The sequence below is a fragment of the Nyctereutes procyonoides genome, unplaced genomic scaffold (genome assembly GCF_905146905.1).
Source record: "Nyctereutes procyonoides isolate TBG_1078 unplaced genomic scaffold, NYPRO_anot_genome, whole genome shotgun sequence".
Taxonomy (NCBI): Eukaryota; Metazoa; Chordata; class Mammalia; order Carnivora; family Canidae; genus Nyctereutes; species Nyctereutes procyonoides.
Window position 1 is genome coordinate 18,486,027 of NW_026575042.1, and position 18,849 is coordinate 18,504,875.

General features: G+C 32.4%; 1 protein-coding gene across 3 annotated transcripts in view; it reads left to right on the plus strand.

The window, feature by feature from the left end:
• Positions 1-18,849, plus strand: part of TOP2B (DNA topoisomerase II beta) — a 57,936-nt gene that overhangs the window by 5,130 nt on the left and 33,957 nt on the right. For 2 of the 3 annotated variants that reach the window (XM_055320908.1, XM_055320910.1), the window contains exons 2-7: positions 7,748-7,918; positions 8,784-8,874; positions 10,228-10,291; positions 16,068-16,213; positions 17,159-17,256; positions 18,376-18,588. In XM_055320908.1, the coding sequence (XP_055176883.1) occupies positions 7,748-7,918; positions 8,784-8,874; positions 10,228-10,291; positions 16,068-16,213; positions 17,159-17,256; positions 18,376-18,588 (783 nt within the window). The remainder of the gene's footprint in view (positions 1-7,747; positions 7,919-8,783; positions 8,875-10,227; positions 10,292-16,067; positions 16,214-17,158; positions 17,257-18,375; positions 18,589-18,849) is intronic. The other variant, XM_055320909.1, reaches the window with a different exon arrangement.

An 18,849-nucleotide genomic window follows, 5' to 3' on the forward strand; every position in this document is an offset into this window, starting at 1 on the left:
AGCTCTCAGATGGGTATATTTGCATGTATTTTTCTTCAAATAAATTGAAAAGAATTTTCATATCTTTTGTCTCACAGAAAGGTTTTTTTTTTTAATATTGTGAAATCACAAGTGAACATCTGTCAGCACACAGTTACAATTTTTTTCTTGTCATGGGGACTTTTATTTACTCTCTTAGCAACTTATAAATATACAATGCAGTATTATTAACTATAGTCACCATGCTGTACATTACATTCACAGGACTTTCTTATTTTATAACTGGAAGTTTGTACCCATTGGTCACCTTCAACCATGTTGTTGCCTCTAGCCCCAAATTCAAGGGTTTTGTTTTTGTCTTTAGATTCTACATATAAGATCATACAGTATTTGTCTTTCTCTCTCTGACATATTTCATGTAGCATAATGGTCTCAAGATTCACTCATGTTGTTGCAAATGGAAAAAGTTCCTTCTTTTTTTATGATATTCCTCTGTGTGCTACATTTTTTTATCTATCAATGGATGTTTAGGTTGATTGTGTGGCTCTTGTAAATAATGATGCAGTGAATATGGGGGTGCATATATCTTCCCAAGTTAATGTTTTTGTTTTCTTTGGATAAATACCCAGAAATAGAATTTCTGGATCATATGTTAATTCTGTTTGTAATTTTTTTGAGGAAACTCCATATTGTTTTCCATAGTGGCTGCACCAATTTATATTCCTACCAACAGTGCTTGAGGAGTCCCCTTTTTCCATTTTCCTGTCAACACTTGTTGTTTCTTGTCTTTTTGATAATAGCCATCCTGACAGGTGTGAGGTAGTATCTTATCGTGGTTTTGATTTGCATTTCCCTCATGATTGATTAGTGATGTTACATGTCTTTTCATGTGTCTGTTGGACATCTATATGTCTTCTTTGGAAAAATGTTTATTCAGAGCCTTTTCCCATTTTTTAATTTATTTTTTTTTCTTGCTATTCAGTTGTGAGAGTTCTTTATATGTTTTGGATATTAACCCCTTATTAGATTTATCATTTGTAATATTTTTTCCTATTCAGTAGGTTGCCTTTTCATTTTGCTCATGGTTTCCTTTGCAGTGCAGAAGCTTTTTAGTAGTTTCACTTATTTTTGCTTTTGTTGCCTTTACTTTTTGTGTCAGTTTCAAAAAAAAAAAAATCATTGTCAAGACCCACACCAAAGAGCTTATATTCAAGTCTATAATTCATTTTGAGTTGTTTTTGTGTATGGATAAGATAGGGGTCCAGTTTTGTTCATGCATATGACTGTTCTTCAGTTTATTTATTGAAGAGACTGTCCTTTCCCCATTTTATATTATTGGCTCTTTGTCATAAATTAATTGACCATGTATATGTGGGTTTATTTATGGGCTCTCTATTTTGTTCCATTTGTCTTTGTGTCTGTTTTTCTGCCAGTACCATACTGTTTTGATTAGCATGGCTTTTAATATGGTTTGAAACTGGTGACTGGGATGCCTCTCTTTTCTTCTTTCTCAAGATTGCTTTGGCTATTTGAGGACTTTTGTGATTCTATACAAATTTTAAGATTGTTTTATTTCTATAAAAAATGCTGTTGCAATTTTGATAGGGATAGGGACTTTTATTTTTTACTTTTTATTTTTTTTAAGACAGAATGAGAGTGGCAAGGGGTAGAGGGAGAAGGAGAGAATGTTAAGCAGGCTCTGTGCTCAGCGTAGAGTCTGTTGCAGGGCTGGATCTCATGACCCTGAGATCATGATCTGAGCCAAAATCAAGCATGGGACACTCAACCAACTGAGCCACACAGGCTCCCCTGTATTAGGGACTTTTAAACAATGTTAATTATTCCAGTTCATGAGCATGGAATTTCTATTATTTGTGTCTTCGGTTTCTTTCATTAGTGTCTTAGTTTTCAGTGTTCAGGTCTTTCACTTCCCTGGTTGAATTTATTACTAAGTATTCTTTTTGATTCAGTTGTACATGGGATTGCCAATTCCTCTTTCTGGTAGTTGTTATTGTACAGAAACCACAGAGTTATGTGTATTGGTATTGGATTTGTTTTAATCGTTTTTTTTTTGGTGGAGTCCTTAGGTTTTTCTGTATATACTATATCATCTGCAAACAGTGACAATTTTATTTCTTCCTTTTCAATTTGGATGCCATTTAGGGAAAGTGTATTTTTTATTTTCACGGTGGACGTTTAAACATTCTTATGATCTTAAGTATCCCTCCTCACCTTCTGTCTTTTTCCTTGTCCCTTGGTTTGGGAGGGCATTTCTTGAAGAGCATAGATGGAAGACAAAGTGTTGGTTTTGTTTTCATTAATGGTAGATAGATACATGGCCCTCTCTATTGTTACATAGATGAAATATGAGTGAAAGGAACATCAAAGCATGGTGGGTTTGAGGGAGAAAGGAAGGGGAGGAGATGAAACAAAAGGGTAATGTGAAGTCTGAGGGGGTCATTTATAGAAGATAGGAGAAAAGGCTTGTTGCCAAGGTTTTGCTAGTGCCACTCTTGTTGGCTTGGTGATGGTGAAATTTCTGTGCCGATTATGTGAATGAATGGCTCAGTTCCTTTTTAGCACCAACTGGCAAACCATCTCCTTTCCCCTCTTTGGCAGCAATTCATTCTCTCACAGAAAAACAGGAACTGGGTGATTGCCCCAAATTGCTATGTCTCACGTGACAACTCTGTGTATGGAAGAATCTTTTTTTTTTTTTTCCTTAACAGAATGATCTTGGTACATACTCATTCTGAAATAAAAATTTGTTTTAAAACAAAGAAGAGGAGGTGGGTGGGGGGATAGGGTAACTGAGTGACAGGCGTTAAGGAGGGCATGTGATGTGATTAAAACTGGGTGTTATATGTTGGCAAATTGAGTTTAAATTTATTTTAGTGCAGTATTTTTCTTATGATTGAGGAATGTTCTTGATAAAGGTTGAGTCTGAGATAAGTATTAGATCTGTATTCTTTCACTAGGAGTTAGCAACATTGCAAAAGTGTTATAAAATAGATTGATATTTTAATATAGATTTTATGTATTATTTTGATGTTTTGTTATTTAAAAATTCTGAACAATGCCTTGTTTAATTTGGCAACTCTCTTTTGAACTTCAGAAAAAGTCAGTTATGGCATCATATGTATAAACCACAAAGACTAGAATTAAGATGTTTTTAGATTTGTGGAGGATATTTTCATACAGGGGTTTCTTTACATTTTCATTGTCTTTATGAAAATGTTGCTCTGATTTCTTCTATTCTGCTATTATTAGATGCTGGAATTATTTATTACTATAAATAGCTTGGTATTTCATCCACATAAATTTAGGCAGTGAAATAAATTACAAATAAACTTAAATTGTACATTTTTAATTTTTATCAAACCTTAAAGTTTATTTAGAATGTTTTTTGGTAATTGGTTATTTTTAAGGGCATACTGTGAATTTTTATTTAATGTGGAATAGTCACTGTTGTACAAGATATTTTGCTACTATGAACATAATAAAAGGTTAGATTATTATTTTGAATAAAAAGTGTTTAAAATGAGTGTAATTAAAAAACTTAAACATTAAAAAATTAGTGAAACAAGGACTTGAAAAGCAAAAAAAACTAGTAAGACAGCAACAACAACAAAAATTTAAAAATCAAACCTCTATGCCAATGTATACTTGCCTCAATTAAACATGAGGATGAGGAGATGATAATTCAAGAAGAATTTTTCAGCTTCTCAAATATTGTTAATCACACAAAAGATTCACTGGGAAAATTGGTGGATTTACAAGTAAACCAAGTGAGTTGTGAATGAAAACCTTAATATACTGACACGAATATGGAAAGTTTAACACTCCCCCCACCCCAAATAAGCATTATTCTTTTAGCCTGCAAGTATCGGATATATATCAGTCTCCTTTATTATTTGTGGGATTGAGAATACTTTTATAAATGTGTAGAGGGGAGTTTGCTGATCTCTTTGTGTTCAAGCTAAAATTTCATGATCTCTTTTCTCTGAATATTATTAGTAACGGTGTTAAAACTGAAGAACTACTAGGGTTGATCCTTTCTTTCTTTCTTTCTTTTCTTTCTTTTCTTTTCTTTTCTTTTCTTTTCTTTTCTTTTCTTTTCTTTTCTTTTCTTTTCTTTCTTTCTGTGGTAGTAAGAGCTGGAGGGAAGATGATCAATAGATTTTTCTCATTTAGTTCTCAGGCCGAAGGTGTTTATATTCATACCTATTCTAGGGATGAGATATCCCTTTGAGGGGGGGGCAGAGTAGTTGCTCTCTGTCCCTTCATCAGCAGATTCTGATTTTTCGTGGTCTGGACATTATTCAGGGAGCAACTTTCTGCCAATAAAGAGGAGCTAAAAGAGATCATTATTTCAGGTTTCTGTGAGAAAAACTTATAGACTTCTCAGGAGAGAACTTCCTTTTTCTGTTTGCTGCTAGTGAGCCAGTGAGCAGTGCAGACTACCATTTATTGAGAATGGGAAAGTAAAAGACAAACTGCTATGTTATTTTCTGTTTTCTGCTCTGCCAAACTCGCCAGTCTTATCTGTTTATTTTGGTTTCAATTACCTTTTTGGCTAGATTCTAGTGAGAAAGTTGGGACTACAAAAGTAGTAAGTAGGTTATTAGCAGTGCCACTAGGAAAAAAAAAAAAAACCTTTAGTTTTATTCCAGCGTAAGACATTTTCACATACGTGGATTAACACGATCTTAAAATATATCCATATGTGCTTATTGTAGAAAACTAGAAAATGTGTATCAGAAAAGAAAATGAAAATAACTTCTATTTCTACTTCTATTTTTTTTTTTAATTTTTATTTATTTATGATAGTCACACACACAGAGAGAGAGAGGCAGAGACACAGGCAGAGGGAGAAGCAGGCTCCATGCACCAGGAGCCTGATGTGGGATTTGATCCCGGGTCTCCAGGATCGGGCCCTGGGCCAAAGGCAGGCGCCAAACCGCTGCGCCACCTAGGGATCCCCTATTTCTACTTCTCACAGATAATTTAATGATTGATATTATGTTGAGTATATTTTATATTTTTTCCTACGTGTATAATCTTTTTTTGATGAAAATGGGCTCATTTTTATGCTCTTGTAATTTTGTTCACTAAAGAGTATATTTTTAATAAGCTACTAATTTAAAAATACTTGATTACATAACGTTTTTACATAAAAGTTATAGCAATAGAAGTTTATATAGTCAACACAAATAAGTTTTGATAAAAGTAACTAAAAATATTTACTTAATAAATATCCAGGTTTAAAAGTTTATATATGAGTTTTAGAAATTATTTAATATAAATGAGAGTTGACTTAAAATATTGACAAAATCTCAAAACATTTTATTATGACATTCTATAAATAATGTGTGTTCCTTGATGCTTTTCATTACTTTAAATAGAATGGTACCTTTTTTACTTAATACCTGTCATATATTTAGGAAAAAATATTTTGACATTAAATATTTTAAGTATTGCCAAACTTATTTTTGACATATATTATTCCTAGAGAAAATTATAAATAGTAATCTCACAAAGCCAAGTACATTTTACTTGTTCTTTGAATTTTGAGACATTATCCTAGCAAGCATGACAACTTTTGAACTTGATAGGGATCTATCTGTTAGGTTAAAGGGAGGGAAGAAGTGATTGGTAGTGAGGGGATATAGGAAAAGTTGTAAATTCTTGAAAAAGGAGTGATGAAGGACTTTATCCTTATTTTCCATACTTGTGTGCCCTTTTAGTTAAGTATAACTCATCTGGGTCAAATGTGGAAGCCCCAATTAGGTGTCTGTTAGTCTCTGGTTAAGTCTAATCTTAAAGATATTTTCTTTGTTCTGGGATTTGGAATGGTAGCCTGGGATCAGAAAGCCTTTATTGCATGGTTACTCTAAGTTCCTGACCTTTGTGCCATTGATTGCAAACAGTTCTAAATTAACGGTAAGAAGTTACCTCTCTTTGATTCCATAGCATTTATTGTCTTTAAACACTTTCTAAGAGTGTGATCTTAGTCCTTACTAGCTATTCTGAGGACCCATTATATTATACACAATCAGTTATGTTTTTAACTTTGGATTTGTTTCTGTAAGTTAATCAGCTATCTCATGAAAAGCAAGGAACATGATTACAAATTTGGAGACTGGTATTTTTAAAATGCAATGTATTTTTGGCTAGTTCATCATTTACTTGAGAGAAATAGTCTATGAAGATTTTATAAAACTCTTTTGTTCAGAGCTATTTTTAATTAACTCAGAGCAGTGTTAATAGGTAACCTTATAAATGAAAGAATATATAAGAATATAATTAAAAATATAGAAAATGAGTTATTTATAATACTTTATTTTGCAATTTTATTTTATTTTTTATTTTGCAATTTTATTAAGTTTCATTAATTTTATGTAAAATTTATGGCACTGGAAGATTATAATTAATGTTTGAATTTCCATAGTGTTTGTACATTACAGTTCTTCTGGTTTAGACTGCTTAGAGGTTATGTATTTGATTTTTAAATATACGTTGTTTAAATGTAGATTAGGTGTACTGACTTTTTTCAAGTATGAACGTTAAATATAATGATATGGCTATGTATATGACCTGAATTGAAGTGGTTTGTTGCTTGTTCAAATTCATAAAATCTCCTCCATTGTCTTCTGACTGCTTTATTTCTACTAAAGTTCAAAAACTTGTGAAGATATCTCAATTTTCATTGTATCTTATATGTGAATTATTTTTTGTGAAAAAATATGCCGCTATAATACCTTTCTTTTAGTGGGATGTCTTATTTGTCAACATCAAGGAATTCCAGAAGGAGAGAGGTGTGTTTTCTGTCATTAAGAAATCTCTAAACCTTGGGAATTTGACTTTGCAATTCTTATCTACATAGGAATGATTAGAATTAAGATCACTAACCTCTGTTTACTTGAAACTGGCACAGAAACTGGAATTAGTGAGTGCCTCAGTAATGGAGCATCTAGCAATGATTTATAAGGAATTATTGGCATGACCTATAAATGTGTGAAATTTGAGATTTCATAAACCATGCTTAGTGTTACCAGCCATATCGGTATATATTTTTATTTTATAATTTTTAAATATTTTATTTATTTATTCATGAGAGACCCAGAGAGAGAGGCAGAGACATAGGCAGAGGGAGAAGCAGGCTTCACGTAGGGAGCCCGACGTGGGACCCGATCCCGGGTCTCCAGGATCATGCCCTGTGCCTAAGGTGGCGCTAAACTGCTGAGCCACCCAGGCTGCCCTGCCATATCAGTATTTTAACTACATTGGTTACTGTTTTGCATAGGTTACTTTTGCCCAGTCTGTTGACTAAATCATCAGTAGTTTAATGGCAGGGAACTGAAATGTAGATTTGAGGACTTATGCAGGTATCCAGGTTTAGTTATTGTGAACCTATAACCTGACCAGAACTCATATTCCTTGGAAAGTTTTGAAGACTATAAAAATTAACTTGATAACTTACATAATTGGGAAATTTTTATATTTCTGGATTGAATAGATGTAGGCATTTCTAGCTATTCTAGTGATTACGTGTACCTACTTTTTGGGCTTAGTCAAAACAGTAGTTTTACACTGTACTATAAAAAGAACTGGACTGTCAATAAATAGATCTATGTTTCTTCAACACTGAAAAATCAGCCTAAGAGATCATTTTGTCATTAAAAAGAAAACCTGTGACATGTGTCCATATGCATTTTAGTTTAACCCCTGGTGGGTTATTTAAATTTGATTTTTTGGTTAATTTTAGACTCTTTTTGATCAGAACAATGCTGCCAAAAAAGAAGAATCAGAAACTGCAAACAAAAATGATTCTTCAAAGAAGTTGTCTGTGGAGAGAGTGTATCAGAAAAAGACACAACTTGAACATATTCTCCTTCGTCCTGATACATACATTGGGTCAGTGGAACCATTGACACAGGTAATTATTTGTTAAATTTTGAGATTAGAAGATATGTATCTATATTTACTTTTTAATAAAATTTTTGTGATTGTATGCTTTAGAAGTACATGATTTCATGGCTTGATGCTCATAAGCAAAGTAGGGTGAGAGATCTAAGAGAGGTAGAAATGCCTTTAGTTTTTGCTAAAGATAAAAAACTAGGAGATAGAAGCTATCAGAGGTAAGTATAGAGGAAGATGGTAGTGTGTGAACTTTTATTTTAAAAGTCCTTAAGTTTATGCTGTGGTTTGCTTCCAATTCTAGAATGTGTACATATACAGTGATGACTATTTGATGCTTACTGTGGACTTGACTTACCTATATTATCTTGTCCAATTCTAACAATTTTGGAAAGTAGGTACTGTTATCCCTATTTTATAGATGAGGAAACCGAAGTTTAAATAAATTTAAATAACTTGCTCACATCCCTTAACTGGTAAGAGCTGGGATTCAAAGCTAGGGCTCTGGCTCCAAAGTCATGACTATGTTCATATTATTTTACTCTATGAGCCTTATAGAAAAATATAAAGAATGAAGTAAAAGTGTAAAGTAAATATAAAATATTTTTGTTTTTTTCTATTTTATTTAAATACAGTTTTTAACAATTCTTATAGTGTATAAGTAAGAATATAGACTCAATACAAAATGATTTCTCAATTTTGAAGTTATTTAAATTGAATATGAATATAGTGAGGTTGAGTGCCACTAAAATGGTATATTTTTTTCTACTTTGAAGATCTAAGTATTTACAGAGGAAATGACAGATGTGGGTTTATAATTTGCAAAACTGATGTTAAATGCTTTTTTACCCCATAAGTCCTTTTGAATTTTTCTTATAATGCAGCTAATGTGGGTATATGATGAAGACGTAGGAATGAATTGCAGAGAGGTTACCTTTGTGCCAGGTTTATACAAGATCTTTGATGAAATTTTGGGTGAGTACTTGCTTAAGATTTAACTCCTCTGTGTCCATTGATACGTGTGTGTGTGTGTGTGTGTGTGTGTGTGTGTATATAAATGTGTATATAAAGCCAGACTTACAGTATACATTTTAAGGGCATATCTTTGGCTTCTGTGCTGAATATAAATGTTCTTCAGGAAATTTTGTCAGTATAATATTTTCATATCTGTGCACATCATATCTTTGTGTTTATCTGCAAAATATATGTATTGTATTTGATCAGAAGTCCAGTTGGTTTGTAATCTTGGATGTGTAGTTATCTGAAAGTTGCATACATACCAGTCACCTGTGGGGGCATGTTAAAAATAGAGATTACAGGGCTTGATCTTTGTAGATTTGGTGAGTTTGCTGTGAGACATGTAAAATTGTGTTTTTTATCAACAAATCAGAAATTTCTGTTGGGCAGCCACGTATAACAACCATTGTTCTGAATGATCTCTGTTTTTTTCCAAATGACATGATAAATGAAATCAAAATGAAGTGTGGATGCTTAATTGATTCCTAGAGAATGCTTGCACTTTGGTAGTATTTTTAGCCAAGCACTTTCTAGAGACTCTGGATTCTGCTACCTCATTAGTGCCACTTGAAATTTCCTAGACACCTGGGTTGTATGTCTTTCTGAGCTTGTTCTGGTCACACTTTGGGGAAAGGGTAGAGGAGTAAAACTAGTTACTTGTATTTTATACTTTTTACTCTTGCTTCCCAGCTGTCCACTTGATTTTATTTTTATGTTACATAGTGTTTATCAGGAACATATGTTTTCTGTGATTGAAGTTGAATTTGACAGCTAGCTTGTGTTCAAATTTGTGTAGTCATGTGTCTAAGTCAGTGGTTAATGTATGCAAGTATGTTATCAATTATGTGCATAGAATTTAAAATTTTGATTTCTAAAATGCTGAAGATTTTGCCTTTCTAACTTAAAAATAACTGATTTAGCTCAACTTGTATATAAAACCACTAGTTTTTTGAAGGAAATCAAGAGAAAGTAGTTGTTACCAAAGATAAAATATAATTAAACTCAATTTTTTTTTCTTTTAGATCTAACCTGGATTAGGGAGTTGCAACCTGCAGATGTTTGTTTTTATTTTTATATATCACAAAATCTACCCTTCCCCTACCCCCATTTTGTAGTAAAGGAAATAACAGTAATTTAGTGTGATTTAAAATTTAAGAATATTATTTAGAAAATAAAATTTTTATTGGCAGTTAGTAGTAATAATTTCATTAACTATTACCATATGTGAGTGTTTATATTAAGTAGGGATGCACATGCAGTTGTATATTTATTTATATAACTTTATTACTCATCAAAATATTTAATTTGTAGTTAATGCAGCTGACAATAAACAGAGGGATAAGAATATGACCTGTATTAAAGTTTCTATTGATCCGTAAGTATATTTCAAGTTTAATTTTTTATGCTAAGTTGTTTTATTCTGATAGTCCCCAACTTATGAATACTGTATATAATTAGTACTCCTAAAGTTTCCCTGTTGCTTGAGATCTTGTTATTTTTGCCTCTTTTAGCCAGAATATACTATACTTTTATAGTTTTTTCTGTAATTCATGATCTTTTCCACCAAAGTACTTCCCTATGGGAGCACTTGGAAACCCATTTTTTTCTCTCTTTGATATTGTGGGTATTGTTGCAGGTGATAGAGTGGTCACTCAATCTTTTCTACTTGCCTTTGCTTTGGGAGTCAAGGCTAAGTGCTATTGATAGTAGTATTCCAGTTATATTATGGGTTACATTTATTTGTTATGGGCAATATTTGGGCTTTTCCATTATTTATAACATTATTTGTAAATTAGGAACTGCTGGTATTTTAGAATATGTACCAGGTGTTCAGCTGATTAGATCTCCCTATGATGATTTGTTTTGGAGAGCTGAAGGCAAGTGAAAATAATACCATTTTAAGTTAGAAATATTACTGTTCTATTTATTCTGTTTTCAATGGCATGCCTTTTGTAAAATATCACATTTACATTTATAATTTTATTAGTAATTTAGAATCACGTTAAGAATTTTCTTTAACATGAAAAATCAACCAATTCAGGTATAGTCTCACTGTTACTAATCTAATTTTAGATGGTATGGTTAAGTATATATTTATATATGAAAATATAACTTATTTGCTTATACCATGAATTAACCATATCTTATATTAAAATATTACCACATAACTACTCTGTTGAAATTCTAGATCTTTCTTTTTCTTTTTTTTCCCCATTTGGATCCTTTCGATAATGAATACATTCTTGAGGATTTATGTGGTAAGGTGCATAAGACACTTATAAATTGTAATATATGCAGAAGTTTAAAATAGTTTTAAGTACATTTTAGCTTCAAGATTCCTTTTCTGTATTTAGGAAATTGTCAGTTAAAAACAGTATCATTTATTATGCTTTAGGAGAGCTAGCTGGTTAGTAGTAATGGATGTTGAATGTTAGGTATCTTTAAGCTTTTTAAAATTCGTAATGGAAAGATTCTGACTGAAAACTAAGGAAGGAGGGGCTCTCAAATACATTCTTGATGAACATGTTACCGTAACAGTTGGTTCTTTTTATCTTAATAATTTTGGCCATATTAATCCAACAGCATGGACGTAAACAGCTTACATAGAATCCCATCATAACAAAGTGATCAAAAAGTGAGCTATTATAAAACAACTCTGTAAACTGAATAGTGGCTCTTGGTGGTGTGCTTTGCCTTTAAATTCATTATAGGTTCTGGACAGAGTAATTCTGTGTAACATTTTAGTGAGTTCTTTCTACCTTTTTAATCAGCATTTTTGTATGGACATAACAGTGGCATAGGTTATAACTAAATTTATATGGTTTTTAACGACAATCAGATACTAGTTTTTTTAATTTATCTCTGTTATTTTAATTACTTTTGCTAGAAAGTTCTTTTTTTCCCAGTGTGAGACAAAAATTCGTAGCTACTTCCAAGGAAGAAGGTGTGAATTTTACTTTTTTTGTTTATAAATCATTAATGAGAGACTATTGAATCTTTCTCCTGCTTTTAATTGAAATATATATTGTATATTTTAATATATGTTTAAAATATTAAAATACATATTTAAAATTGGCAGTAGACAAGCATTTTGGGAGATGTTGCTAATCCTTATATTTTATTATTTATTTATATTGTATTTCCGAATTTTAACCATAACATTTTGTCTTTTGTGAATTTCCTTTCACAAACTGATTCCTTATTTTTATTTTACTATGTATAATACCGAACTAATGCTGTTGTTATAAAAGTGAATTTTATTTCAGAGCTGTAATTTTAGATTTCTTATTTAAGAAGTTAAAATTTAAAAGCAAAATTGAAATGGGAAAACATGCTATTTTGCTGTTTATTTCATTGGCCCAGTTTTTTTCTGCTGTCCATTTTTTATATCCTCTGAGTTTCATTTTTTCTAACATTTTGTATAGCAAAAGTTTTCTTTGTGTATGAGAGTACATGAACTCTGTGTAAAAGGTTAAATTTTGGTAATGGATTAAGTGTGGAGGCTAGACAGCACAACTTCTTATTCTTTCTTTTTCAGTATAAGGGTAAAATTTAAATAATAGCCATGGTTGTAAAAGGCATAAGAATATTAGCAAGGGGTACCATGAAGAATTTGGACAGGTCTTTTAAAAAATTAGAGAATTTGAAGCAACTTTTTACAAAGGAGCTTAAAACTCATTAAATAATACAATATGATGTTTAGTATTTGCTGGCATCTGTCTGATTAAAAACAAATGTGGAGGGTGCCTGGGTGGCTTAGTTGGTTAAGCATCTGCTTTTGGCTCAGGTCATGATCCCAGGGTCCTGGGGTTAAGTCCCACATCGGGTTGAGTCCCACATCAGGCTCCCTGCTCAGCCAGCGATCTGATCCTCTTGTCCCTCCCTCTGCCCCTCCCCTGGCTTGTACTCTGTGTGTGCATGCCCATTCTCTCTCTCTTGCTTACTCTCTCTCAAATAAATAAAAAATTTTAAAAACAAAACCAAATGTGGAAAGCACATTAACCAGAGTTCTAATTATCCTTCTAGTTTAAGTATTCTTGCTTAAGGTTAAAACTCTTAAATCTGTAGCTTTAAAAAAATAGTACACATTCATATTGAAATATGTATACAGATACAGTTTTATTTTTTAAAAAGTGGGATTATATACTTTTTCTATTTTTATCTGACATTGTGGACAGCCTTTGTTATTAACTTATATAGATCTGCTTAAATAAAAAAATCTGCTTAAATCGTTTTAACTATTATTATTTTATTATGTCACTAGATCATAATTTAACCTCTTAATATATCATAATTTAACGTCTTAACAGTTGATGAATATTAGATATATTAGATTGCTTTCCAAGTTTCTTTTTTGCTTTAGTTATTTTGAAACTTTATTTGTAGCTTATTCAAAAGTATTCTTTTTCCTAATATTTTTGTGAAGATTATTGATGGAGCAAAGAATAGAACTCTGAAGCACTGTTTAGAGCTTGCAGAACTAAATACCAGATCTTGGAAGTGATAGAGATTGAAATTTTTCAATAGAGGACTTTGATAGTTCAAATTTCATACTCCTAGAGACTTACTGAATGTAGATGTCAAGCCTTATTTTTTAAAAAAACATAAAGCTAATTTACAAAATTCCCATCTTAATTATAGTGCCATATATGATATGCTACAGTGGATGAAAAATTTTTTAAAGGTTTACTCATGAGTATATATTGGCTTTTGTATCATTCTGAGATGTTTAAGATGTGTAATTTTCCATCCATTGCCTTTCTTTATTTCCTTCAGGATTCTTCTCTGTTAATTTTGAGCCTATGCTAAAAACTATTTGAAAGTCTAAGAAAGCAGTATCTGGTCCTTGTTTCTAGGGCCCACTGTTTTTACCTCTGGAGATAGGAGGCACAAGTAGAAGTGCAGTAGGCAATTTGAAACTGTTACATTCATCTGTGTATTCTGTAGAGTGTGTTTACTCGTAAGTGAGATAATCTAATCATCTAGTCTTGGTATATAAGGAGGGTTGGGAAACATTGTTATAGACTGGGTAAAAGGCTTAATGGAGAACTGAAGTCATAAAACTGACTCTCAAAGTTAGGGTAAATTTTGGCTAGACAAAGAATAAAAAGACCTTAAGGCAAGGGAAAAACCAATAAACAAAGAAATGGAAGAACTGGGAATGAACATTCAGGACAAGTAATAAACTGACTTGAAGAAAAAGCAGGATACATGTTGCCAAATAGTGGCAATTAAGTTTGACTGTAATTAAGGATCTGGATAATGGGCTGTGAACATGCAATAGAGGACTTTTAAGCTTGACCTAACAATATTTCAGGTGATATCATTTTAGACTTGTATATTGACATTTGGAATGAAGAAAGGATTGAATACTGATAAGAAATGTATCTAAGAAAAAAAATTAAAAAAAAATGTATCTAAGGACAAACAAGTAAGTCTTGATGATTAAGGACTCTAGAGAATGACCAGGAGATCTGAATTAAAAAATGGGTGCCCGGGTGGCTCAGTTGGTTGAGTGTCTGCCTTCTGCTCAGGTCGTGATCACAGGGTCCTGCTTCTCCCTCTGTCTGCTGCTCCCCTTGCTCATGGTCTTTCTCTCTATTAAATAAGTAAACAAACAAACAAAAAAGAATGCTGTCAAGGGATGCCTAGGTGGCTCAGTGGTTGAGCGTCTGCCTTTGGCTCAGACATGATCCCTTGGAATCCCAGGGTTGAGTCCCGCACGGGGCTTCCTGCATGGAGCCTGTTTCTCCTGGCTCTGCCTGTGTCTCTGCCTCTCTCTCCGTGTCTTTTGTGAATAAGTAAATAAAATATTTAAAAAAAAAAAATGCTATCAAGGACAGCCCCAATGGCTCAGCGGTTTAGCTCTACCTTCTGCCCAGGGTGTGATCCTGGACACCTGGGATCGAGTTCCCGCTTCGGGCTCCTTACATGGAGCCTGCTTCTCCCTCTGCCTGTGTCTCTGCCCCTCTCTCTCTCTCTCTCTCTCTCTCTCTCTCTCTCTCTCTCTCTGTGTCTTCCATGAATAAATAAATAAAATCTTAAAAAAAAATGCTATCAAAATTTGAGCTCAGGGCATTTGAAGAGCTGAACCTGTATTGTACAATGAGGGAAAGAAAAGTTGGTTGCTGATTTAGAGAGAGAAGATATGCTAAAAATTATGTTAGTTTCCCTTTCTCTCTCCTTCCCTCCTTTCCTGTTTTGATTTAATTAGTTGATTTCTCCCTAAATATATAATGTTAATTTTGTCTCTTATAACAAACTTTAATTGTAATAACTACTTCTAATAATTCTTCAGAGGTTAAGGTGTATATGTGTGAGTGAAACTGTATATCTAAGAATAATTATAGATCAAATTGTCAAATGGTAGCTTTTTAGGTCAATTCTAAGTGTTGGTTATGAAGCTGTGTTTCTTTGCAAATTTGGCGTTTAAATGGGTAAAGGCATTGTAGGATATACTACTCGAAATGATTGAATAGGCAAGATTTTCCATTAGGACTATTGCCTATGTAAAGTTACAGTTAGCTATAGGAGCCTCTACTGCATACCATTCAGGGTTTAAATGGATGGCTTTGTGATAGGAAAACTTAAAATAGGTATCTACATATTTAAAAACCATTAAAATTAATTTATGACAGTGATTGCCACAATGTAAACAACCCTATACTATTTAGGGTGAGAATGGAATACATTTCACATTGTTGTTTTCCATTTGTAGTGTAGTAATGGTTAGGTAGGAAATGAAAATGGCAATGGCAGCTGACTCTACAAAGCTTGTGGTTTACAGGTGGTATACTGGTAGAAGGAAGCAGAGGATCCTGGCTCATGTATATGAAGAGAAAACAGAATCTGGAGCTGATTTTGTAAAAGCTTCACTGCTTTCCTAGTTTTTGGGAGGTTGAGAAGAGTTTCTTTTCCTGAGAAATTTTTCAGTTACCTGTAGTGCTTAGTGGTTCTATTTTGAGTTATGATTCAGGTACAAGTATGTATCCTCAGCAAGTATTTTCTTGAAGAATGAGTGCTGGCCAATTAGGAATGTTTGGAGTTTTGCTTATAATTATTCATGTTTATTCTGGATTACTTTACTTTTTATGGAAATTAATAGACTGTTAAGTCATTTTAAGCTCTAAACTCTGCTTGTTTATTTACAGTGAATCTAACATTATAAGCATTTGGAATAATGGGAAAGGCATTCCAGTAGTAGAACACAAAGTAGAGAAAGTTTATGTTCCTGCATTAATTTTTGGACAGCTTTTAACATCCAGTAACTATGATGATGATGAGAAAAAAGTAACAGGTAATGTCTAAATGGCTGATCAGATTTTTTATTGAATTTTTTATGCTTCTAACATAAAATTTAACTATTCCTATATAAGATATTACAAAGGAAACCTGTGTAGCTTTATTGTGAGAAAATTCTTTTCAGAATAGTATCTATTAAAAAAAACTATCATGTGTAAGTATTATCTTGATTATAGTCTGACATAGACACTAGACATTTTAAAAGCTTAATTGATAGTACATGGGATTATGCTACAATTCCTAGAACTCTAACTTGGCTGATAGTTTGAGTTTTGAATTAGAGTACTGATGAAAGTGAGATATAGGATTCCTATACATGTGAATTTCTTATTACATAAGCACCATGTCTTATGGTATCAAATTACTTCTAAACTTTTTTTTTTTTACAAGGGTCAAGAATGCAAATCTAGGTTTTAGAAATAGAATCGAAGTACTGTGATCAAAATCAAATGTTTTCCCACTTATTCCATTGCTCAAGGGGGCCAGTGGTTTTTATTTATTTTTCAAAAACAAGGCTTAAAAAAACAAAACAAAAACAAATACAAAAACAAAAACAAAAAATGAATCCAAGGCTTTAGGAAGATATGTAGATTAAAATTTTGTAATTGAGAAGTAACTTTGATAGAAAGCTTAGATTTCATACTCACATAGATTTACTTGATTATAGGAGTCAACAAGCTTAATTGTTTTTGAATTTTAAATTGTGATTAAGTTAATGAATCTACAAAATGCATGTTAATTTTATTACTATATGTGCTATGTCTTAATTGTATTTTTCTTCAAATAAAAAAAATCTATACTCTGAAATACTCAATTGGTGATTGTTAAGATAATGCAGTAAGTGGAACTATTTTGCAACAGACCTGCCACATGGTGGGTAAGTTAACAAAGTTCCTAAAATCCTTTTCATTAAACCTTTCACATTTTATTGTTCTTACAGGTGGTCGTAATGGTTATGGTGCAAAACTTTGTAATATTTTCAGTACTAAGTTTACAGTAGAAACTGCTTGCAAAGAATACAAACATAGTTTTAAGCAGGTATGAAAGAATTGTGTCTAATTTTGTGTGTGTGTTTTGTTCCTTTGTGAAGATAATAGAACCTTAGGTAAATGGCAGTGATGCCTATATCCCAACCCCCACCCCACTTTTTTTTAAAAAGCATTGACCATGTCAGCAGAGTATAAAGACTTCAGAATGCCTAGGAGATTTTACATAAACCTGTCTTTCTCCTGTTCCTTCAAAACAAAGAACTTTATTTAATAGGCTTGAACCTTATAGACTCATTGAAATGTATCCAGTTAGCATATTTGAAAAAGTCCTCATTGATTCATCAAATTCGTATTTTAAAATTGTCTTATTTTACTTTGGTGGTAGGCCTTTGAAAATAGTTTGAAATTTTACATAAGCTAAAGTAATTTGGTCAGGAAAGCATCATACTTATTTTTTTCTATAAAATTCTAAATGGTTATGTTGAAGAATTTAAAAGTTATTTTACTAATGGTGTATAAAGTTGTGCAGTTCATTTTGCTTATTTTCAAATGAGGTTATTATAATATAGTAGTGTTCCCCCCACCCTCCTTATCGGTGGTTTCACTTTTCATGATTTTAGTTACCCGCGGAGAACCGCGGTTCAGAAGCAAATGATCCTCCTTCTGACGTATTGTTGGAAGGTCAGTAGTAGCCTAATGCTCTTTCACAGTGCATATATCATTCGCTTCACTTTATCTTGTCATGTTGGCATTTAATCATCTTACATCGTCCAAGAAGGTTGAGTACAGTACAGTAAGATATTTTGAGAGAGAGGAAGACCACAATAACATAACTTTTATTACAGTATAATTGTTCTATTTTATTAATTGTTAATCTCTTACTGTGCCTAATTTATAAATTAAGATTTATCATTGGTGTGTATAGGAAAAAAGTATGTATTAGGGTTTTGTACTATCCATGGTTTCTGGTCTTGGAATATAGATAAGGAGGGACTACTATATTGTTAAATTTTTTTCATCTTTAATATCAGTTTTAAGGATTTGTTTGGTTTGTTAGGAAGCTGGAAAATGGATATAGTTGTGGTAAGTGAATGTATTTCATGAACTGAGTATGTATTATAAAATATAGAAGCGTTATAGAAATATTTGAGTATTTTTTCTTTTAAAGACATGGATGAATAACATGATGAAGACTTCTGAAGCCAAAATTAAACATTTTGATGGTGAAGATTACACATGCATAACATTCCAACCAGATCTGTCTAAATTTAAGATGGAAAAGCTTGACAAGGATATTGTGGCCCTCATGACCAGAAGAGCTTATGATTTGGCTGGTTCATGCAAGGGGGTCAAGGTCATGTTTAATGGAAAGAAATTGCCTGTAAGTGTCTTCTAAAATAGTAAATGCTTTGTTATTTTGTGGGCAGCTTATAGTAAAATCTAACTGCTCTAAGTAGTCAGTTATCTTTTAGAACAATTAAAAATACAACACAGGATTCTATTTTACTTCACTTATTCCATTTTCAATACTCCTAATTTCTTGGTATAGATCTGAGTTTCTGATCCTAATCATATTACTTCTGCCTGGAAATTTTAATTTTTTATAGGTCTGGCAAATTCCCTCAGTCTGCTTGAGAGAGTA